Source organism: Capsella rubella, unplaced genomic scaffold, assembly GCF_000375325.1.
Source record: "Capsella rubella cultivar Monte Gargano unplaced genomic scaffold, Caprub1_0 scaffold_4, whole genome shotgun sequence".
Lineage (NCBI taxonomy): Eukaryota > Viridiplantae > Streptophyta > Magnoliopsida > Brassicales > Brassicaceae > Capsella > Capsella rubella.
The window spans coordinates 10,225,225-10,249,089 of NW_006238920.1; the positions used below are offsets into that span (position 1 = coordinate 10,225,225).

At 38.1% G+C, this 23,865-nt stretch overlaps 3 protein-coding genes across 9 annotated transcripts; all 3 read right to left on the reverse strand.

Moving 5' to 3' along the window:
* Positions 1–1,157: 1,157 nt before the first annotated feature.
* Positions 1,158–6,928, reverse strand: LOC17887837 (pre-mRNA cleavage complex 2 protein Pcf11). 5 transcript variants are annotated; one of them, XR_002834229.1, is made up of 8 exons: positions 6,263–6,927; positions 5,191–5,292; positions 4,845–5,102; positions 4,461–4,583; positions 3,946–4,383; positions 2,245–3,858; positions 2,064–2,131; positions 1,158–1,522 (listed from the first exon to the last, which is right to left on the reverse strand). XR_002834229.1 is itself a non-coding variant. In XM_023783935.1 (7 exons), exons 1-7 carry the CDS (start codon positions 6,665–6,667, stop codon positions 2,117–2,119), a joined length of 2,934 nt encoding a protein of 977 aa, XP_023639703.1. In that variant the 5' UTR covers positions 6,668–6,928; the 3' UTR covers positions 1,875–2,116. The 5 variants fall into 5 exon arrangements, 2 of the variants coding, with proteins under 2 accessions (XP_023639703.1, XP_023639702.1); XR_002834228.1 differs by having other exon boundaries at positions 1,158–1,527; XR_002834227.1 differs by lacking the exon at positions 1,158–1,522 and adding an exon at positions 1,523–1,607.
* Positions 6,929–7,362: 434 nt separating this feature from the next.
* Positions 7,363–14,916, reverse strand: LOC17888952 (protein ROS1). 2 transcript variants are annotated; one of them, XM_023784232.1, is made up of 23 exons: positions 14,828–14,916; positions 14,396–14,544; positions 14,091–14,309; positions 13,884–14,008; positions 13,660–13,782; positions 12,402–13,568; positions 11,937–12,317; positions 11,719–11,809; positions 10,494–11,622; positions 10,331–10,410; positions 10,114–10,198; positions 9,932–10,023; positions 9,789–9,857; positions 9,655–9,691; positions 9,502–9,584; positions 8,922–9,347; positions 8,697–8,733; positions 8,557–8,614; positions 8,326–8,465; positions 8,177–8,242; positions 7,983–8,097; positions 7,862–7,900; positions 7,363–7,780 (listed from the first exon to the last, which is right to left on the reverse strand). In XM_023784232.1, the coding sequence occupies exons 2-23, from the start codon at positions 14,467–14,469 to the stop codon at positions 7,656–7,658; spliced, it is 4,761 nt and encodes a 1,586-aa protein (XP_023640000.1). In that variant the 5' UTR covers positions 14,470–14,544; positions 14,828–14,916; the 3' UTR covers positions 7,363–7,655. The 2 variants fall into 2 exon arrangements, with proteins under 2 accessions (XP_023640000.1, XP_023639999.1); XM_023784231.1 differs by lacking the exon at positions 14,828–14,916 and having other exon boundaries at positions 14,396–14,660.
* A 933-nt stretch (positions 14,917–15,849) lies between these two features.
* Positions 15,850–23,057, reverse strand: LOC17888608 (protein ROS1). Of its 2 annotated transcripts, none has more exons than XM_006295503.2 (21): positions 22,889–23,057; positions 22,403–22,611; positions 22,227–22,324; positions 20,981–22,135; positions 20,506–20,886; positions 20,288–20,378; positions 19,037–20,189; positions 18,865–18,944; positions 18,653–18,737; positions 18,484–18,575; positions 18,340–18,408; positions 18,207–18,243; positions 18,040–18,122; positions 17,460–17,885; positions 17,168–17,204; positions 17,022–17,079; positions 16,804–16,943; positions 16,653–16,718; positions 16,454–16,568; positions 16,331–16,369; positions 15,850–16,254 (listed from the first exon to the last, which is right to left on the reverse strand). In XM_006295503.2, exons 2-21 carry the CDS (start codon positions 22,534–22,536, stop codon positions 16,142–16,144), a joined length of 4,452 nt encoding a protein of 1,483 aa, XP_006295565.1. In that variant the 5' UTR covers positions 22,537–22,611; positions 22,889–23,057; the 3' UTR covers positions 15,850–16,141. The 2 variants fall into 2 exon arrangements, with proteins under 2 accessions (XP_006295565.1, XP_023641047.1); XM_023785279.1 differs by having other exon boundaries at positions 22,403–22,622.
* Positions 23,058–23,865: the final 808 nt, after the last annotated feature.

The following is a 23,865-nucleotide window of genomic DNA, read 5'->3' on the forward strand; positions in this document are numbered from 1 at the left end:
TTCCCCCCTTTATATTTTATTTCCTCGTACAATGCTTTGCTAATTTTTATCAAATATGAATTATCCAGTTTTCTAGAATGTGCTGATCAATACTAACTAGTAATTATGGTAAGAGTTTTATTAGCTTCACATGGATTGTCTAATGTGCTTTATATATTACTACTATTGTTGAATTTCTTAACATTTTTATTTCAAATGTGGAGTTCCTGACATATTTTTTTCTACTTACAAATCTATTTGAATTGATTCTCATTTATTGGAACAAGGTCTAAGAAGGTTTATGAGTTTTCAGTTAAAATCGACTGCAAGTGGAAAAATTCTGGTTAAAGTCGTTAAAAAGAACGAGCGACTTTATATAAACCCAAGGAACGGATCATATAAATACAGTAGATAGAACTCTTCCAATTTGTATTTTAAATAAATTGCCGCTGCTTTTATTCCACGATTGATATCATTAGTTTATAATCATTATACATAACTATAGTATTATTCAAAGAAAACATAATAAAATATATCTTGTTGCAAACTAACAAACAAACAAAGCAAATTAAATAATAGTTTGACCTGATTTTTTATATATATATACAGAAACAGCATAGGTTGTTGCAATAAGATGTGTGTATTTGGTATTTTATATTCGTTAACTTAGGAAAATACAAAACTTAGGAAAATACAAAATAGTATTCCAATGAGATATCTTCGAAAGTTGTATTGATTAATTTATGCAGTCGTGCAAAATAGAACACGAGAGAGGAAAAGACTCAATCGTCGTCACTTGGATTGAGTCTTTTCTAAGTGTTACACTTATACAATTTTGAGAAATGGCATCATGAGTCATCAAAGACGCATGAAAACAGATCCGAGTCTATTCTTTATTTTTGTTTTTTTAGAAAAACATACAATTGGATAAGCTCATTAAAGCTTGCTAAGTCAATCATCTTACCTACAACAATATATACTTAATTTATAGTTTTATCAAAAACAGGGTTGATGTGATTCATGACTGAGTTAAGCACATGTTTGGAAGACTCACCCCGTTCATTGAAACTTTTCATGGTCGGAGAAGTTTGGTCGATCGTGATAATGGTGGGTTTATATGCCTTACTTTAACATTAATTAGTTAGGTAAATGACTTAAACAAATTTTGATTAGATAAATGAAATGTAAATGAGCAAACTTTTAGATTTGTAAATGAACACCCTTGAAGAGTATTACATTCGAGAAAAGAGGGTTTCATAGCTACCTACTCACATATGTTGACCATTTGGTCCATTTCCGTTGGTAACAAACAAAGCCGTTCTCAAACGTTTGCATATATACCAAACAATCAAACCCTTGGCTTTATCCTCAACAAAATTGAACAGAGAAAAATAATAAGAAAAAGGAAGAAGCCTGTCCGATTCCACCATTAATTTTGATAACTCTCATTCACGTGAAAATTGAGTTTTCCTAAAAGGACGGAACAGCGAAGAAACAGAGAGAGAGCTTCCTCTGCTTTTTTTCTTAGCTCTCTTCTTCCCACCTACACTACATTACAAACTCTAATTAACTCTCACAACTTTTCCATTTCTCTCTCCAATAAATGTTAATTTGCTCTTTTCCCCAATCTGCAAGCAAGTAAAGGGCTTACGATAATAAAAAAAGGTAACTTCAATTCTATGAGGATTCACATGATTACCACAACTACACTCAAAATGAGACTGATATGACAATATTAATCTTTCAAACAGAAATAGTAATTGCCAAGGGAAGTACATATATGGTCATGGGTTTTTGCTTTGGATGTTCATGATACGTTACCCTGAAAAATCTGTGTGTTTCATAAGAAACCTGCATATTCTTTTGTGACACACGAAAGAAAGGCATAGAATATGGGAATGTGAAAGTGCAATATTTTGTAAAGGCCTCTTTGCTCTTTTTTGTATTTGTATACGATGAAAGTGGAGAGAGACAAATAAGAAAATATTAAAATAAAAATACTGCACATCTTTTTTTCCTTAACTCAAAACCTTGACACTTTTCTACAAAACTAGCATCGTGAGGAACTCAGAGGAATCACAAACCTGTTTCCTCTGTCATGCCACTGCTTACTCCAGCATACGTCTTCATATGCAGGCTACTCAACAGTTTCCTGGCAGAGTGGAACCAAACATGAAACGTAAAGATGAATTCATGTAGGTTTAGATTACGAAAGTTTGAGAACAGAGAGCGCTAGGACGCAGATTTAGTCGAGCTACAAGTTACCTGCTTGATTGAATTTCCAACTTCCAAGCTCTGCAATGAACTAGTGGTCAAACAACGCGCATGAACGATAGGACCATTAGCCTCACTGTTGGCTGGAGGATTCGTCAAGTAAGAAGATCCCTTGAATATCCATTGATCCATTTCTTGACTGTAATAATCCTCAAATAATTCTCCACATAATATACATGCGCATTGGGTCTCATCAGCAGGTACGGCTGGACCATCCTCAATAGCACTCTCAGGTTCATTAAGAGCTTCATCATATTCAGGTTCTAACTCTCCAGATTTTGCTGCTATCCAGTCATCGACTTTAGGAAACCAAACCCTACATTTACTCTTTGCGCCACTGAGCTCGAGCTTCTTCTTTTCATGCAGTTCCAGGTGTCTATCAAGTTCATCCTTTTGTTTAAGTCGAACGCCGCAGGAGGTGCAGAGATGTGGAAGATCATCAAAGAGACTACTAATGACCGATGGGTGAACTTCACGGATTTTGTCTGCCCTGAACTTCAATCCTATGAGGTCTTGGGGATCAGTTTTTGATGTTTCAGATGGTGCATCTAACCCTTTTACCTTTGGGGCAGTGGATGGCCCTTTTTTAACCAAAACGGATGGCTGACCATCTGATGGAACCACAGATACAGATATAGAGCTATTGGTGGAATGATCAGGACTATGGTCCTTCGTTATGGAAGTGGCCGATGGAAGCTCTGTCTTTGAAGCAGATATCAGACCCTTTAGAACTAAGGAGCTCAAGAGGCATGAAAGAGGATCTGAGGCCTTACTATTCACTTTTGACGTTTGTACCGATGTTCCGCTAGCAAGAGACGCTGCACATGAGACAAGTGGTGCAGAGGATTGTTCAACTTTTAAACAAGCTAATAAATTGTCACCAGCCACTGAAATTGGCAATGCTGGTGGCAAAGTCTTAGAATTAGAGGCTGCCGGCAGGGCTATTATCCCTGGGTTAACCTCATCCTGAGAACTCTCTTTGATCGCACTACATGTTGAATTATTAGAAAGGATTCCACTCTTCATGACAGCTTCCAGCAAATCACTCATGTTGGGTTGTCCTGTAGCTTCTGAGGCAATAGTAAGGTCGGGCGCATTGTCAGTTGCTGACTTAGAGTCAAAGATTTCCACTTGAGATGCATCAGGTAATTCACGCATATTTGTGTTTTTAAACTGAGTACTTGAAGATGGGAGCCGTACAGAGTCATCCCTGGGGACATTTTGAGATTTTGCTGGAAAGCGGGAAGCCCTAGGATCACGTTGAGGAAGGGAGTGAGCTCTTCTAAAATCTTGCTTGGCCAAATTCTGTTTAGAAGTTGAATCATGTAAAGGCAACTGTCTATCTGACCCAGATCCTAAGCTTGGCAAAATTCCAGAGCCAACAACCCTAGGTTGAGGCTGAGTTCCCTTTCTAGCTGCAGTAGGGTTTGCATTAATAGAAGAAAAAACTTCTGAATCATGCAAAGATCTTGGAGACGTCGTCCAGTGGCCAAAAATACTTGAATCTTTTTGTTCGCTGGAATATGAATTTGTTGAATTCACTGAGTCAAACCTAGGGTCCAGAGCTGAAAACCTTGGTCGTTTTAAAAGGTGGTTTTCTGACTCCTACAAGATGGGAGAAGGTTAAATGCCAACAAATTAAATCAGCTGCATTACAATAAAAAAGAAACTGAAATTATCTTTCACACTTACCAGTCTCTCTGATTCATCTGGTGCATGAAGCTCATTCTTTGGGTTGATAGTGGCTACATCAGTTTCTGTTAACCTTGAGTGCATGTCCCACATAAACTCTTCTTCCTCAGAGTTTTTCCAACTATCATAAGGTACACCTATATTTCTACTTGGACCACTTGATTCCAAATTTTCTAGTCTCGCTGTACCATAGTTGGAAGTTCTGCTTTTGGTTAGTAACCCATCCCTTTGGTCAGAAATCAGATCAGGACCCCTGGTCATAGCTCCGTACCATTGTTTCTCACATCCCTCATCAGTAACCCTTGAACCAACTTTCTTAATCACCGGTCTAGAGTTATGAGGTAGATCAGAAGCATAATCATATTCCCCTGCTATTGACTCGATATCTTTCTCGTAGAGGGGTTCGCTAAGTGAATCTCTTTGAGGTCGCCGAATGGTCTGAAGTTTCGACACACAATCAGTAGACCACACTTGAGTAAAAAAACTGTAACCATACCAAGGAAAAATCATCTTACATTTACTTTAGCTGAACCTACCCACGAGACTCCAGATGCTATGCTTGAAACTCTCTCCAGTCTATCTGAATCCCTAGTCAAATTGGGTGCGATCTCAGGGACATCAGTAACCATTCCTTTTGTCTGCAAAGAAAACCAAAAAAATACTCAGGGCACTTTTATTTAAGTCAGTATGTAGCCTCTACTTATATCAAGTGACCTAAGGACCCTTTCAAAGATTTAATTGCGTCCATAAAGAGTTATACTGCTATCTTACAACCAATAAACATGTACCCTACATTTATGAACACACTTAGAACAGAGAGATCTCTAGCAGTCCTGAAGGTTAGGGTGTATCATCACTAAAATTTCAGTGGTAGCAAGTTAAATTTGGTCTTTGCTTACCCGTCCAGACTGTTGAAGGCGCTGCCTTTCCAGATATTTGGGATTCACATGGATGCTATGTGGCGGGCGCTGAGATTGTGGATCAGCTCTGGCTGTGGATACAATAGCTGCTGAAGCATCACTTTTAGCATTAAAGCCAAGTTCTTTCTCAATAAGTTGCAGTGTTTGCGGATGAAAGACTCCTTTCCAGGTTCCAAAGAGATGCCGCATGTTAGAATGCATAGGAGGGTCAACTTGCCTGTAAGCCTTAACAAATACCTTCATAGAAGTAAAAAGAGAGAGGTCAGAGATAAAGTTACTAGGAAAAAGACATTCTATGACCACGAGTATCAACAGGGCACCAAACCTCAGGCAGCTTGGCACCAAAGTACTTAATGTAATCCCTTCCAATGTTCTTCACAATGCTGTCTAACAGGTACAGTGTTGGCAGCTTCTGATCACTTGGTACCTGCATGATATTCTTCAAATCAGATACCCAGACGAAAAAGGCCAATTCGATCTCATAGCGAGTAACATTGACTATTTCCACACTTGAGGGGTCTCTAAAGGTAACAAATAAATTTCAATAACTTGATGTTAACCTAGAATCAAAAGCACAAACCATGATGACATTCAAGCTAATATTAACATATATCCTGACAACTAGGCATCTATTAATAGTCACATATAATCATTAGATGATGTTTATGACATCTACAATCCCATAAAAGGCAGTGTGGCAAGCTGAGATGAGAAACAGTAAAATAGCAACTCTTGTTTCCCCATCGACTTGATTGATTAGGCTCCTTCAACTGAATGCTTCCTTGCTAACCAATGTTGAGCAAAAGCTGTTTTAGCTTTCTGGAGAGCATGTGGTAAGCAGGAAGCCACCAACAGAAAATCCAACTTCACTAAAAACAGAGCTAATAAGAGCTCTTGCCAAAAGGTAAACTGAGATACAAACAAGTCCAACGCTGACAAAGAGACCAACACTCCTATAACCTAACCTCAGTACAATCACATGAGGAGCTGGAAATATGCATTCCTGATAAATGAACAAGAACAAAATGGTTGCACAGGCAGCATCTATTTTTGATATAGTTAACAACATAGTGTAGGGAAACAGATGCCTGTTTCAAGTGACAATTTTCCAGAATGGGATAAACAAGAGGATATAGACTATGAACTTCCTTTCAAAAGAAATGATTTGCGACTTGATGAGAAATTTAAAACACATAAATCCCAGATTTCAGATACTAAGGTGTTGCTTCAAAAACTCGAATTTCTCATTGAACCTCGAATACAGATATCACAAATCTCAACCACCACCTTCACCTTATTTTCCATATATTGTACAAATTACTCAAACAAGAAATTCGAGAATGGAGCAAGGAGTATAACGACAACTATAACAGTGGGCATGAAAACTGGGTGTTCACCTCGAGGATGTTGTTGCAAATGGTGGCTACGACAGCTTTAGCAGCGTGGACATTCTCTCCAGCAATTATCGTAAGGTTTGTTATTATTGGCTTCGAGTTGAAAGTGAGCTCGGCCAGTGCCGACTTGTACTGGTTCACAAGCTCGTAATGTGGATGAACCGGCTGTGGCTGGTAAGCCTCTCGGCTCGGATCACTGACAATATTACTCTCCGTTTCTCTGCCACTAACTCGAAATCTCGACGCCGCCGGTGGTACTGTCACCGCCGCCGCCGTACCAAGCGTTCTCTGCGATGAAAACTGCCGCAAGTTGGAATTTACAGGTCGGATTGGTTCCTCGCTGAGCCTGGGTTTCTTCATCGGACCTGGATCTCTGGATCTATCAAACGGTCTACGCGAATTCTCCATTTTAAAGAACTATACAAAACAAAAATGCCTTAAAATTAACCTAATCGCCAAAATCGATTGCAGTGACAACAAATCCTCGTTAGAGGGAACCAAAGCATTACAGCAATCAGTAACCCTAAGTTACAATCTACGACTGAGATGCATAACGTGAATCTGCGAAGAAGACGGAGAAGATAGAAGGAATGCTTCGGATTCGGCAAAAATGGCAGAGAGTTTGGACAATCTCCGATCAATTAGGGCTGCGAATTGGGGATTTTAAGGAGACGAGACCAAAAAGAAAAAATAAAGTTAAAGATCGGAACTAGCACCAATAATATTAGGCCTATTTAAAGGCCCAATAAGAGGCCCATCATCTAGATTAGTCAAAAGTGTTTAAGGAAGTGCGTGACTAATAATTCGGTCTGGTTAGACCATCTGATTAAAACCAAACTAACCGAGATCATATATCGAACCAAATCTTGAATTGGGTAACCAAAAGCTAAACCGTCAACAAGGAAATAATCAAATAACAATGCAAAACGTAACAGAAACCAAATAATACTAGTACATGTGTTTCTTGTGTTGTGACTCGTTTATGACACAAACGAAGAGTCAAAAACGAAATAAAATGTGTTACAACTAGGACTGTTAGCTCTATGTATCACTTTTTACATTGGCTAGTGTTGCAGTGGTCATGATGTTTAGTTCGAAAGAAGTCAACACAAAATGGGATTTGTTAATCTGAGGAGGAAACCAAAACGTATTGACTTCTTCTATTTCGTTGATACCCTCAAAGGACACTGGAACAAGGAACAAAGAATACTATCTCTTGTTTTATTAATTCAACTAAAATCAATGAAGATTGCAAACAATGATAACACCAATCTATTCTAGTCATTATCAAATATGTGATGGCTGGCTCATGAGATGATGTTGGCGGTTCCGTTGCATCAGCTAGTTTTGTACAGTTTGCTATTTCTAACCCATAAGTCATATTTATGTGCTTTGCCTACACAGCACTCTGATTAGGCGGGTTAGCCCGTGACTTCATTTTGCTTACCGGGAAGTGCAATCTGGCAATCAAAGGTTTTGGTCCTCTTGTCTTGCGTTCAAATCCACGCACACATACATACCCTACAGAGTTTTTTTCATAAAGAGTTATGTTTCAGAAAACCAGAAATTGCCATAGCTTAAACAAAAATGTTGTGACACTACCTCTCCAAAAGCATTGTTGAATTGTTTCTGTAGGTAAACCTGACAAAATAGCTACGTGGTTAGAACAATTTTCTTTTATATGAACAATAGCATCATATTCTAATAATGTTAATCTTATTACCTTTGAATATCGTAGGTATAGAAGTTCCAAAGTAGACTGTTCGTCGAGGTAAGTCCCATAACCATTCCCTTGGAACATCGATTGGGTTTAGGCTGGATGCATGATCCGCAAACACCTGCACTAATGGAATTCATCAGAAGTTCCAATGCAAATAATTAAATGAAAGAGTTAGATATATTTGAGCTAAGTCTGACCTCATTGACTTGGAAGTAGGTTCCATTGAGAGGGAAGCTACCCCTCATTGCGGTTCTACATGGTATCTACATATATTTATAACATATTATTTTGTAGAAACATAGAGTAGTTACTAGTTAGTGGCAAAGGAGTTTCACGCATGACTTACCAAGATTGTCCCTCTCACTGTCTGAGATCTTGCCTCCTTGATGTTATTGCATGAGAAACAAGTCTCCTCATCACAAAGCTTACCATTTGCTTGGGATATACACTTACTTACAGCTGGTTGAATGGAATCCGCCGTCTCACCTGTTTAAAAGCATAGCGATTCAGAAACCTTTTTATCGATCTCATTTCATGATTAAAAGATTTGCAGATCACTAAGTAATTGCTAGATCACCTGGCGTCCAAATAGCTAGCAAATAAGAACATGGATCATCAGGTTCCCTCTTCTCCAACTGTCACCAAGACAAACAAACTCGTCAGATTCTAGATATTAACAGACTATAGCATGTGTCCGTGTCTAGTTACTTGACATACCTCAACTAGAAGAGGATGTGAGTCTGGAATTTCATAACTGCAAGATACAGGAAACGAAAACAGAACCAAGTTATAAACAAGTTAAGCTGAAGTTTGTCTGCTTCCAAAAGCTTGGTCTGCCACTTAATAATTTACTGAATCAAAGTTTTACTGTGTATCCGAATGTATTTCTCATTTCATTTAAACCTAAGACACGATGAACAACAGAGAAATATGGATACGTACACTTGATGTTCCGTCCTTAACCGGCTGATGTTCTTGAGCTTCGGCATTGGAAGGGAAGCAGCTTCAGCAGTAAGTGCAACCAAAGCGGTGGATATGTTTCCAACTTGTAATTCTTTATTGTGTTCCATTATTTTCTTCAAGTTACTGGTTAATGCATCCGTGTTTAGCCTGATTGTAGGAATTTCTTCCGGATCCTCAAAAAATGCATCTTCTATGTCAGCTATTGATACTTGTGCGCTTTCTGGCTCTGGTGATGCTGGCTCTTCGATTATTGGTTCACAAAATTTGACCTTCTTTACCGGTTCTGAGTGCTTTACTACTTCTGACCCTTGCTCTCTATGCAATGGTTCTGGTAGGTGCAGAGGCAAAGGGTTTTTATCAGGTGTCCCCATACCTTTCTCTGTACCAGGTAAAGCAAGCCTTGCGCTGGAAAACAAATGAAGGTTACGAAAAAGTTTCTGTACCAATTCAGAGCTAGTTTTAGATACGGATCACTTCTCATTTACTGGAGTAAGACATTAGTTGAATGATGGATTTCGTCATAATGTTACTAAAGATTTAAAAGAACATATTGTAGTACCTTGCAAACGCACTGGCAAAATGTCTGCATTCTCCTCTCATTGGACATGCATTACAATTAGGTTTGCTCTTTGTGCAAAACACCTGAAATGATTATCAGGTAGATTAATAAAACCTCATCATGTTACATAGATATGTGTATGATGTTTTATACCTTTCCGAAGGTAATCATCTGGTAGTGCAACTCGTACCTGTGTCAGATAATACAGCATTAGTCTAATGAATGGGTCTGCTAGAATTAGGTACGAAAAAGTTTGTAAGATAGTGCTAAACTGGATGAGGTCTTACAATGTTTTTTGGTCGAGTTTGCAGAGACGTGGCCAAAGATACTTTTGAATAGATTCAAGAATAGGATACCTGTATATACAAACCCCAAAAGTATAAGTAAAAAAAATACAATTTCCAAGTAGGGCCATTTGTAGAGTGCTTACATTTCTAGAAGATGCAACTGAAGTGACTCTGGGAGTGGCTGAAGGGGTACCCACCCTAGTCTAACAGCTATGCGTGCAACATTCGTATCAACCTGTCAGTGAGTTTTACTTTAGGTTCATACATCATATACTTCACATCACTCAGCAAAAAAGAATGATCCTGAAAGAATGATCTGGCTTACTGGAAACGCAAGATGGTGCAGTGTTAGGAGCCGCACACACTCCACACTTTTTAGGCCCAATCCTCTAAAACTCAGAAGATATTCCCTGCATGATTGTATAGTATATGAGAAATACACAATGCAGTATTAATTTATTGACGCTTAACTGCCTAAATAGTAACTTTTCTATAACGCAGTGAATAAAGAAGGAAATCAAATACTTTTCTTTCAAACTCACTTTGCTTTATCGGGTGGAATGTCTCTCAACCATTCAAGATCGATACTACCGTGTTTGTTGACCAGTCGATCAAGGAAGCCCTGCATTACTTTCATGTTCATGGTCAACTACTTAAAAAGAAGGTTATCAAGAAATTTGGCCACAAGTAGAGATAAAATTGGACCTGTATACGTTCCGCAAGCATATGGTTCATCCCTCGTTTCTTGATTGTTTCGGCAACTTCACTAACATCCGCTGTTCTTATCGCCTCCCAGTCCACTGAGTCCATAGTCCTTGTTGATTTTTTTCTTTTTCCCTCTCTACCTTCTGCTTCTCTTCTTAAACTATCCCAATCAAATGCCTCTTTTTTCTGCTTTTGAACCTTTTTTCCATTTGCATTTAAGGTAACATCATCTATAGGATTGAGCTCTTTGCACGATGAGTCTCGTAGCGGCCTTGAGTAAGGATCTGGTGGTTTTTCTGTGTCTTCGATGACATCAAGACAACTTGTGCTTTCATTAAGATCTGGAATCTGGAAGCTACCTTTGTGTTTTTTCGAACAGCTTTCAGGCATCACAGGTTTTCGACTACTCAAAACATCCCCATCTTGCTGATAGCTACAAGATGGTTCATAACTATCATCGGAAGATTTTGTGGGCCTTTTCAATGATTGGAAGTCAGTAACTTCTGAGAAACAATCACCGGGAGACATATTTGGTGATACTTGAAGGCTACTAGGATTGCTTGAAACCCCAACTTCTTGCCTTGAATTTTCATACTGACTCTTTTGATTGGACTCTTCTAGTGAGACTTGTACGCCCAGTAAGAGCTTCAGATAGGAAGTACGATACTCTCCTTCTAAGTTGATCTCGCTTGATCCTGCTTTCTCTGTATTTTGGGGAGCATCAGAAACCATTGAACGTTGACATGTGAGTGCAGAATCTTCTGATGGAAACAGATTTAGGGTAAGGCACTCCTGATCTATCTTAGCAACCTCTACACTTAAGCCTTTTCGATCTGACTCCACGTACATCTTGGAATATGTGGTTTTGCCATCTGATTCATGGGATGAGCTGGCAAACTCACTACTGCTTCTGGAGGTCTCATTGCTATGTACATAACCATTCTCCTCATCAGGGTCTATGTTTTTTAAGGTAACAGAACTCTGATTGTGATCAGGTGGGCTTGACATCGATTCCTCTGAGTCCAAGTAAGTTATTTGAATAGAAGGCATCGATCTTGTTCCAAAGTCAAAGTTAGTGCTGGTTGCTGCAGGGACGGGAAACTCTGCAGCAAGTGACATGAAAGCAGAACTACAAGGAAGATAAAGTTCAGATGACGAAGTTAGTTTTGTGACTTGTAACTATCTAGGATTTAGTTTCAAGATAGAATTATGCAAGAGATTATACCTTGAAAGATGGTCTGAAACGTTCTGCGTGAGAAACACTCCAACAACAGAATCAACAACGGATCCCTTCCAAGGTGTAAAACGTCGATCCCCTGTTCGAAAAGCGAAGACCATAACAAGAAGTTATAAGTGACGCATATAAATTAGATCACATACTATTTAAAATTTGAAACCATGTGGTTAGAACATAAACCGGCAGAGGACAAGTGTGGTGTATACCTTGTACAAGATGCATCCGTGCTATAAATGAGTCTGCTCGTCCTCGAAACACATTACGTTCTTCCTCCCACCATTTCGCCTTCTGCTCATCTGACCCATCAATACCCTCGCTATTAATATTCTCAAGTAGCAGTTTCCACACTTTTTCTGTCTCATCGTCTAGGTCAACCTTTGGTCGTGGCCGCCGTCTTTTAACAGGAGTTACAGGCACAATTGCTCCACCGCCACCTCGGAAAAGTACAAGCTGGTTTCCTTGGTTTTTCGATGAGTAAGGAACGATAGCAGTTTCACAACTCTCCCTGTTGATATCTAATATACGCAATTGTTCAGTTATTGCTTCGACTAAGTTAGGCTGTTTCCAAAGTTCATCCTGGGAAAGACCTGCAGGAATTAAACATCATCATTATCAACAAATGGTATGCTTTCAGTAGATACAAGAAAACAAAAATATAATTGTGTCATTACCAGAAAATGAAGCTGGAAAGTGGCAGTGACTCGGAAGATGAGTTTTCTGGTTGGCTTGTGATTTCTTAGACTTAGTGATTCGCTTCTTTTTGCTCACGGTCACCCGTTTATCAACAAGAATATTATTATTGTTCTGCTGTGAATTGCTATGATATCCTGAGGGTAACTGCTCAGCAACTTCCATATTTTTATCCATAGATGATAAATTCCGCAATCTTACATGACCTGTAGTTCTTGTCTTCATTGGTGTATCTATCTTATCTGAGAGAACATTGAACTCAAACTGTTGCCTTCCTTGAAAGATACCTTCCCGTTTTTCTTCTATGGTTAGGACTCTATCAGCAATGGGCTGAGATGTGAAACTGTAGCAGTTAGAGTCAAAGGCAGAAACATCCTTATGTTTTTGCCCAGCGAATGATGTGCTGCAAATGGGTTCGGATCTAATCCCTTCCTGTTGCAAGTTTCGGATATACAACCAATGCATATTCTGGTAGTCACATACCTCATCGTACTGAAACCTTGGTGGATTTAAGTCACCAAAAGTTGGTTCTTTTGCTTGTCTTCTCTTTGCAGCTTGTGCCACCGAACGATCAACTCCTTCTTGACTACCGCCATTCTTGTTTGGTTCTGTTCCCTTTCTTTTACATTGGCTACGCTTTCTCTTGGGCGTGCTAGGCGAAGAACGAAGGAAATCTTTTAATTCTTGATTAATGGAACCTAACAGCTTTTCTCTGGGAGCTGATTCTGTCTCATCTTCTTGTTTTGTGTCGCTGTTGGACTGGTTTTCTCCATTTTCAAGTTCAAAATCCAAGACTCGTCTACAGAGCTTCTTAGCATGAGTTAAAGTTTCTACAACTGGTGGTGGTTCAACCGGAGTAGATTCTTGATCCATATTGACTTCCACCTTCTTCCGCACGTATTTCCTCCTCGGTGTTTTGCTTTCTTGACCATGAGCAACAACAGATTTCCTCGGAGTTGGCAGTTTAGGCGCCCGCTTGGGTTTAGCTTCTTTAACAACCTTTGGCCTATGCTTCTTCCTCTTTGGTTTTTCGGGAGTCTTGATGATCTCTTCAGCAACATTGTTGATGATCTCTTCAGCAACATTGTTACTCACTGAGCTCAGAATCTCCACTGCTTCATTACCTTTTTTCATCATCTCTGTATATCCTACATTGAGAATTAGATATTTCTCAGTCAACATAGAAATTTCACAAAGCAAATTCATCTATAATCAGACCAGAATGAGAGGCCCTCTTACTTGTAGTTGTAGGCTCTGAGACCAAATGTGTCTGGCCGGAGAAAGAAACTGATGTAACATTGTTACTCACTGTGCTGAGGCAATTCACTGCTTCATTACGTTGTTGCATTATCTCTGAGTTTCCTACATTTGAAAAGCAGACTTCTCAGTCCAACTTATACAGAATTAAAATCTGACAAAGAAATTTCATCTATGTATTAGACCGGAACCAAATGCCCTCTCACTTGTGGTTTCTAAGGCATTGCTAGCCCAAGGGATGGTCTGACCAGAGCAATAGACGGGTGCATTGTTGGATAGAGCCAGAAAGTCCCCAAAAGACAACTGTTCAAGACCACTCATGTCGAGACTTCTGCAAGCATCACTTCCTTAAGCAAAAACTACCCAACACGAAATCATTAAAATTTCTCAACTTTAAGACAAAAAGGACTTACCTTTGCTCTAACTGATTCCAATGAGCTTGTTCCTCCACTGTGTTTGGGTAAATCGGAGAAATTTCATCACTGATCATCAGACCGGAATCATAAGCTCTTGTTGTTTCTGAGGCATTACTAGCCCAAGAGGTGTGACCGGAGAAATAGTTTGGTCTAGAGGTTGATAGAGCCAATAAATCACCAAAAGACAAGTGATCAAGATTGCCCATGTCGAATCCACTGCATCAATCATCACTTCCTTAAACAATTTACCCAACAATGAACCTTTTGAAAAATTTATCAACTTTAGAAACAAAAACACTCACCTTTCTTCTACTTGCTTCCGAGGAGAACGTTCCTCCACCATACATGGGTAAATCGAATCCATCGGAGACACCATTTTTTATCTCTTCTTCACTCTTCTTCCTTAATCAAAAACCATTTTATCTTCCGCTTTAAATTTCTATCCTTTTCACTGCAAAAATCAAAATCAAATTTTGCAGAGAAATGTCATACATTTGTGAAGAGTAAGAATGTATTGGATCCACATTTTTCTGGGAGGAGGTTTAAAGAGATATCTCCGCAAGTCACTGAAATTGGGTGAGAGCAGTAGCGAACATGAACGATTAATCCGTGAGCTAGAAGAGTGAGTAGAAGAACAAGACTTTTTAACACTCACAACAAACATTTACATTTTAAAGATATTTACCAAAATGTAAAAAAAAATAAAAATCCCAATAGATAAACAAATTTTTTACCAGTGATTTTGAATCAAAGTGATAAAGAGTATCAAAAGTGTTTGTTCGGTGGTGGTAGCTGTGATTGTGAAGAGGCGTATCAGATTCTTCTTGTTGCTTCAGAACGATGAAAAGTTAGAGAGACAACAAGTTTTCAGATTTTATTTACGCTTTTCCCTATTTGGGCAATATATTCTCCAATTAATTTTGAGATTTTTGCTTTTCAAAACTTTTACATACTATTTTTGTTTTGATATTCTACAAAACCAAAAAAAAATAGAGCAATGAATTGCAAATATTTTTCTTTTATTATAGCCATATATTGTAGCAAAGGCATTTTCACTGAATTATGTAACTCTCTCATATATATATATATATATGAAATAGTATCCATGTTGTTTAAAGGAAATAGATTTCAATAATTTATTTTTGATCATGTTTACAGTTTTTCTCACCTTCCATTTTTTATATTTATAGTAATAGTAATACTCCCAATGAAATTAATAGTAATATTAGAAAAAAGAGAAGTTTTGATAACACGTAAGAGATCAACATGCATGCACTAATTGCTTTATTTGTAACAATATATTGTAGTTTAAATTATATATATATATATATATTGTAGTTCTTTTTGTAACTCCTATAACAAAGAAAAGAACTACATTATTTTCCGAAATTCATATACAAGTTTATTTTTCCTCTGTAAATCGTACCTCCTATATTAGTCTTTTTAGTCAATGAACCTAACAGGAAAAGACGATATGCACTCAACAGGTTTCTGAACTAGATGATTCTATCAAACGGTCTATGGAGAGAATTAAGGAGACGCGACCAAAAAAAATGTTAAAAGATCGGAGTTGGTTACCATAACGAGGCCCATTAACTGACCCAAATTTTATGTCTAATAGGCCCATCATTCAAATTAGTTTAATACCGACAACAATTGAATTCGGTTCGACTAAACCAAGTTAATTGAGATCCTCTCCATACACATCGAACCAGATTTAATTCAGGTAACCAAAAGCTAACCTTAAACTCAGATGTAAACCAAACGATTACCTAAATTAAAGAGCACATTGAGGCAAGATGTGCTTCAAATTCTACATAAGTTGGGAGAGAACAAAATAAAGAAAACAGACAGATTCAGCTACAGGACCGTTTCTTGTGACAAGTATTTGACACAAATTAAGATTGAAACTTACGAAACTGATACAACTCTAGGACAAGGACCGTTAACTTTACGTATCACTTTCTTACATTTAACTAGATTGGAACACTGCTCTGTCTCTCTCTAACCATAAGCATTATTTATTTGCTTGCTAAAAACCACTCAGATTAGGCGAGGTTAGCTTGTTGTGCCTTCAGTTTGCTCGCTGGGAAGTGCAATCTTGCAATCAAAGGCTTTGGTCCTCTTGTGGTTCGATCAAATCCACGTACACATACGTACCCTACAGATTTTAAAAGATAAGTTATACATTTCAGGAGAAGAACAACTTGCTATATAGCTAATATAATAATATGCACCTCTCCAGAAACACTGCTGGATCGTGTCGGTAGGTAAGCCTGGAAAACAAATAGCTCGAGTGGTTAGGACAACATCCTTTTATTAACAATCCCATCACAATCCAATAATGACAATCTTATAACCTTTGAATATTGAAGGTATAGAAGTTCCAAAGTAGACCGTTCTTTTAGGCAAATACCATATCCAATCTCTTGGGACATCGATTGGATTTAGGCTGGAAGCATGATCAGCAAAAACCTAAAGAATAGGATTTATCAGAAGTTTCAATACAAATAATTAAATGAACAAGTCTCCTAGATTATATTTGAGTTCAAGTCTGACCTCATTCACTTGGAAGTAAGTTCCATTGAGAGGGAAACTACCTCTCATTGCGGTTCTACATGGAATCTACAAGAATTTACAGCATATAATGTTGTAGAAACATAGGTGTAAATCGTTACTAGTAGCAAAGGAGTTTGACGCAATTACTTACCAAGATTGTTCCTCTCACAGTCTGAGATCTTGCCTCCTTGATGCTGTTGCAGGAGAAACAAGTCTCCTCATCACAGAGCTTACCATTTTCTTGGAATATACACTTACTTACAGCCGGTTGAACAGAATCAGCCGTCTCACCTGTTGAAGATCATAGCGGTTAAAGAAACTTTCTCTATCTGATTTCATGACTAAAAGATATGCATCTCACTAAATCACCTGGGGTCCAAATAGCAAGCAGATAAAAACATGGATCATCAGGTTCCCTCTTCTCCAACTGTCACAACAAACACGAACAACTAGTCAGATTTTACAATACTGACAGCACTAAACTGCATGTGTCCTTATTCAGTCATTTCATATACCTGAGCTATAAGAGGATGGTCATCTGGAAGTTCATAACTGCAAGATATGGGAAAAACAGAATCAAGTTATAAAAAAGTCAAACTGTACCAAATTGTTGTTACCTTAGCATTGCAATTCTTTATGGCATAGCCTGTAGGTATTGGGAAGTTTTTCTGCTTTCCAATGAACCAGTAAAAGTTTCGTCTATCACATAATGATTCTACTCTATTCAAGCTTCAATATTTTGAAAAATGTGTTTGTTTTTCATATTTACCTAAAAACGACGAAAAACAGAGAAAAACGGAAACTTACACTTGGTGTTCTGTCCTTAACTGGCTGATATTCTTGAGCTTAGGCATTGGAAGAGAAGCAGTTTCAGCAGTAAGTGCAACTAAAGCGCTGGACATGTTTCCCTCGTGCAGTTCCTTGTTATGCTCCATTATTTTCTTCAAATTACTGGTAAACGCATCCATGTTTAGCCTTATTGTAGGAATTTCTTCCGGATCCTCAAAAAACGCATCCTCTATGTCAGCTATTGAAACTTGGGCGCTTTCTGGCTCCGGTGATGCTGGCTCTTCAATTATTGGTTCACAACATGTAAACTTTTTTGCTTGTTCTGCGTGCTTTACTACTTCTGACCCTTGATCTTTCTGCAGTGGCTCTGGCAGGTGCAGAGGCAAAGGTTTTTTATCAGGTGTCCCCATACCTTTCTCTGTACCAGGTAAAGCAAGCCTTGCGCTGGAAAACAAATGAAGGTTACGAAAAAGTTTCTGTACCAATTCAGAGCTAGTTTTAGATACAGATCACTTCTCATTTACTGGAGTAATACATTTGTTGAATGATGGATTTCGTCATAATGGTACTAAAGGAATAAAAGTACATATTTTAGTACCTTGCAAACGCACTAGCAAAATGTCTGCATTCTCCTCTCATCGGACATGCATTGCAATTAGGTTTGCTCTTTGTGCAAAACACCTGAAACAATAATAAACTATATTACAAACCTCATCATGTGAGCTGATTTTTACATATGTATATGTGTATTTCCTTGATGCATACCTTTCCAAAAGTAATCATCTGGTAGTGCAACTCGTACCTGTGAGATAATAGGGGATTAAACTAATGAACGAGTATGTTTGAGAATGAGGCATGAAAAAAATAAGTTAGTGGTATACATGATCAGAGTTCTTACAATGTTTTTTGATCGAGTTTGCAGAGACGTGGCCATAGATACTTTTGAATAGACTCAAGAATAGGATACCTGGATAAACCAAATCCCAGCTGTGTAAGTAACAAATTATAATTTCCAAGTACGACCTTTTTGTAGAGTGCTTACATTTCTAGAAGATGCAACTGAAGTGACTCTGGGAGCGGTTGAAGGGGCACCCATCCAAGTCTAACGGCTATACGCCCAACATTTGTATCAACCTGTCAATAACTTAAGTTCATACATCATATAATTCATTTTTTACAGGGACAATAACGAAAAATTGATACTGGCTTACCGGAAAGGCAAGATGGTGCAGTGTTAGAAGCCGCACACACTCCACACTTTTTAGGCCCAATCCATTAAAGCTCAGAAGATATTCTCTGCATGATTGTATAATATATAAGAATACAAAATGCAGTATTGAATCAGAAAAACAGCCTAAGTAGTAATTTTTCTATATTGTGATTAATAAAGAAAAAAATGATATACTCCGTCTTTCAAACTCACTTTGCTTTATCGGGTGGAACATCTCTCAACCATTCAAGATCGATACTTCCATGGTCATCGACCAGTCGATCAAGGAAGCCCTGCATTATTTTTCATGTTCAGATCATGATCGATACTTCTATGGTCTAATATTTATCAACCAATGTTACCACATATAAAGATAAAATTGTACCTGTATACGTTCTGCAAGTTTATGGTTCATGCCGCGACTCTTGATAGTTTCAGCAACTTCACTAACATCCACTGTTCGTATTGCCTCCCAGTCCACAGTGTCCATTGTCCTTGTTGATTTTTCTCTTATCCCTACTCTACCTTGTGCTTCTCTTCTTAAACTATCCCAATCAAATGCCTCTTTTTTTGCCTTTAATTTTTTTTTTCCTTTTGCCTTTGAAGTAGCACCATCTGTTGGACTAACCTCTTTACACGATGAGTCGAGATGTTGCCTTGAGTCAGGACCTGGTGGTTTTTCTGTACCTTCTTGGACATCAAGACAACTCGTGCTTTCATTAATATCTGGAATCAAAGTTTCTGTTACGAGCTTTTCTTTGTGTTTTGTAGAACAAACACTGCTCGAGCTTTCAGGCATCACTGGTTTCTGACTACTCAAAACATCCCCATCTTGCCGATAGCAGCAACATAGTTCATTACTATCAGAAGATTTTGTGGGCCCTTTCAGTGATTGTAAATCCTTAACTTCTGAGCTACAATCACTGGGAGATATATTTGGTGATACTTGTAAGCTTCCAGGATTGCTTGAAACCCCAACCTCTTGCCTTGAAGTGTCATACTGATTCTTCTGATTGGACTCTTCTTGTAAGACTTGTACCCCGTGGAGGAGCTTCATGTATGAAGTACGATACTCTTCTTCTAAGTTGACCTCTGAACTTAATCTTGCTCTCTCTGTATTTTGTGGAGCTTCAGAAACCATCGAATGTTGACATGTCAAAACAGAATCTTCAGATGGAAACAGGTTGAGGACAAAACATTCCTGATATTTCTTATCAACCTCTACACTTAAGCCTTGTCTATCTGATTCCACATACGTCTTTACTTCCGTGGTTTTGCCAACTGATTCATGGGCTGAGCTGGAAGTTTCAGTACTGTTTCTGGAGGTTTCATTGCTATTTACATAATCCTTCTCCTCATCAGGCTGTGTGTTTTTTAAAATAACAGAACTTTGATTGTTATCGGATGGGTTGGACATCGATTCCTCGGAGTCCAAGTACGTTATTTGAATAGAAGGCGCCGAGCTTGTTCCAGCTTCAAAGTTAGTGGTGGGTACTGAAGGGACCGGAAACTCTGCAGCAAGTGACATGAAAGCAGAACTACAAGGAAAATATAAAATTAGACAAAGAAGTTAGTTTTGTGACTTGTCGTTGCCTTGGATTTAATTTCAAAGATAGAACTATGGAAGAGGTTATACCTTGAAAGATGGTCTGAAACGTTTTGCGTCAGAAACACTCCAACAACAGAATCAACAACGGATCCCTTCCAAGGCGTAAACCGTCGATCCCCTGTTAGAAAACCGAAAACCATAACAAGAAATTAACTGAGCCATACAAGTTAGATCAAATACTAATTGAAAGTTGAAACCATGTGGCTAGAACAAAAAGGCGCATAAGGACAAGTGTGGTGTATAACCTTGTACAAGATGCATCCTTGCTATGAATGAGTCTGCTCGTCCACGAAACACATTACGTTCTTCCTCCCACCATTTTGCCTTCTGCTCATCTGATCCGTCAATTCCCTCACTATTAATATTCTCCAATAGCAGTTTCCACACTCTGTCTGTCTCATCGTCTAAGTCAACCTTAGGTCGTGGACGACGTTTTTTAACAGGAGTTACAGGCACAATTGCTCCAGCACCACCGCGGAAGAGTACAATCTGGTTTCCCTTGGTTTTCATGGGGTAAGGAACGAGAGCATTATCAGAATTCTCCCTATTGATATCTAATAGACGCAATTGCTCATTGATTGCTTCGACAGAGTAACGTTGTTTCCAAAGTTCATCTGGAGAAAGACCTGCAGGAATCAAATATCATCATTATCTACACGTATTCTGCATTTAACGGATTCAAGAAAACAAAGAAATGTAGTTATATAGTGTATTCATTACCAGAAAATGAAGCTGAAAGCTGGCAAAGATTCGGAAGAAGAGTTTTCTGGTTGGTTTGTGATTTCTTAGGCTTAGTGATTCGCTTATTTTTGCTTACGGTCACCCGTGTATCAACAAGAATCTTCTGATGTGGTTTGCAATGATATCCTGAGGGTAACTGCTCAGAAACTTCCATAAGTTTGTTCATGGAAGACAAATTCCGGAATCGAGCATGGCCAGTTCTCTTCTTTATCGGTGTATCTATCTTCTCTGGGAGAACATTGAACTCAGACGGTTGCCTTCCTTGGAAGGTAACTTCACGTATTTTTTCAGTGGTTAGGACTCCATTAGCACTGTGTTGAGATGTGAAACTGTAGCAGTTAGAGTCAAAGGCAGAAACATCCATAAGTTGTTGGCCAGTGAATGATTTGCTACAAATGACATCAGATCTCATCCCTTCCTGTTGTAAGTTTGGGAAATACAACCAATGCATTTTCTGGTAGTCACATAGCTCATTGTACTGAATCCCTGATAGATTCAGGTCACGGCAAGTTGGTTCTTTTACTTGTCTTCTCTTTGCAGCTTGTGCCATCGAAATATCAACTTCTTCTAGGTCAGTGCCATTGTTCTTAGGTTCCTTCCCCTTTCTTTTACCTTGGCTACGCTTTCTCTTGGGAGTGGTAGGCACAGAAAGAAGGAAATCATTTGACTCATGATTCCCAGAAGCTAACAGCTTCTCTACAAGAACTGATTCCATCTCATCTGCTTGTTTTGTGTTACAGTTGGAATGATTTTCTCCTTTTTCGGGTTCAAAATCCAAGGCTCGTCTACAGAGCTTCTTGGCGCGAGTTGAAGTTTCTACAGCTACTGATGGATCAAGCGGAGTAGATTCTTGATTCTTATCTACTTGTACCTTCTTCCGCACATATTTCCTCCTCGGTGTTTTGCTTTCTTGAGCATCAGCAACAACAGATTTCCTCGGAGTTGGCGGTTTTGGCGCCCTCTTGGGTTTAGCATCTTTAAGAACCTTTGGCCTATGCTTCTTCCTCTTTGGTTTTTCAGGAGTCTTGATGATCTCTTCAGCAACATTATTGATGATTTCTTCAGCAACATTGTTACTCACAGAGCTCAGACTCTCCACTGCTTCATTATCTTTTTGCATCATCTCTGTGTTACCTACATTAAGAAATCAGATATTTCTCATTTCTCAGCCCAACAACTTAGATAGAGTTAAAATTTGACCAAGAAATGAATCAGAAATCCCTACCGGAGAAACAGAATGCTGCAGAGTTAGCTAGAGCCAGCAAATCCCCAAAAGATAAGTGAGCAAGACCACCACCCACGCCCTTGTTCCCATCAAATCTCCTGCATGCATCACTTCCATAAGCGATTATCCAAAACGATTCCTTAAAAAAATTCAACTTTAAGACAAAAAGCTGCTACCTTTCTTCCTCCTGGTTCCGATGAGCTCGTTCCTCAACAATATTTGAGCAGATCGGAGAACTTGCCTTCATTGGTGTCTGAGGCATCCATGGAGGTTGTTGAATGCTGCTTTCTTCTCTCCCTTGTCTCTCCATGTCTTAACAACTCTTTGTTCACTCTTCCTTCATTTGATTTTGCGCCGGAATTTGAGAAAAAAAGCCACTAACTTTCTATTTTTCCACTGCAAAAAAAGTTCAATAACTCCTCAACAGAAATGTGAAGAGATCAACAAAATTTTAAAAAAACTTCGAGACTACAAGACGATTAGATCCTTTATTTTCTGAGGTTTGAGAGAGATCTCCGGAAGTAATTTGATTTCGGCGAGTAGCGACATGAACGATTTAGGTGGAAGATAAGACTTTTTTTTTGAATCGCAAGCAAACAAAATGATAGAAAAAAAAAGTAAAAAAAGAGACAAAATGTAAAATTCATAGAAAGGAACTGTACCAGTAGAATCAATGGAAGTGATAAGAGAGGGTTTTGTTTAGCTTGGTGGTATATGATATGAGAGGATAAGATCACCGAACGGATCCTTCGTTCTTCTCTTGGAAACGATGAAGTTAAAAGAGCTCTAGACAAGTAAGTAATATAGAAAAAAAAGAAGGAAATGCTTTTTTGGCGTATAAAACATGTGTGTTGTTGTTGTTGTTGTGATGACCTCTATTCTCTTTCATAGCCGTTCGCTTTGCAGCGCGAAAATTCGTTTGGTTGGCGGGAAAAGTTTAAACCGACTTTTATTTTAAAAATAATAATTCTTTTATTGAGTCTCCTTAGCCATGGGAAAGATGATTTGAAAAGCTAATAATAGTATCATCATCCTTTTCTCTGTCATTTCTTCTTCTTCTTCGTTTCGTTATTTTCGTCTATCGATAAATTATATAATTTAAAATTTATAAATACTACTAATTTTACATTTTATAAGAATTGGATATCTATAATTTTAGTTTTCTTTTTCAAAATAAATAATTTAATATTTGATTCTGGATTTATTATCGAATTTTTTATTTAAAAATATTTTCAAAAAACTTTAGGTTATAAACCTGTATATTTATTATGTTGATCACTAATACGCTAATTTATCAATTTTTATCTTATTATACAAATCATACATTTTCATTTTAATTAACAAAAGGTAGTGTATATGATTTAGTTTGGAATTATAATATCGGAATAGGTTGTAGGGTGATTATGCTATTTGTACAAGAACCCTTTTGCTCTCTTTTTTCTCTAAATCTCTCCAATGCATCCATAGTTGATTAGTGTTATGTAGATATTCTATTTAGTGTTGTTAAATTTTGAATGGTAATAACATTTCAACATCATCAAAAGACTGAATCATACGTGCATGAGAAATGATTACCTTAACTCATTTATCTCATAAAATTGTTGATTTTTTTAATAAGAATGTAAATATTTCATTAAAA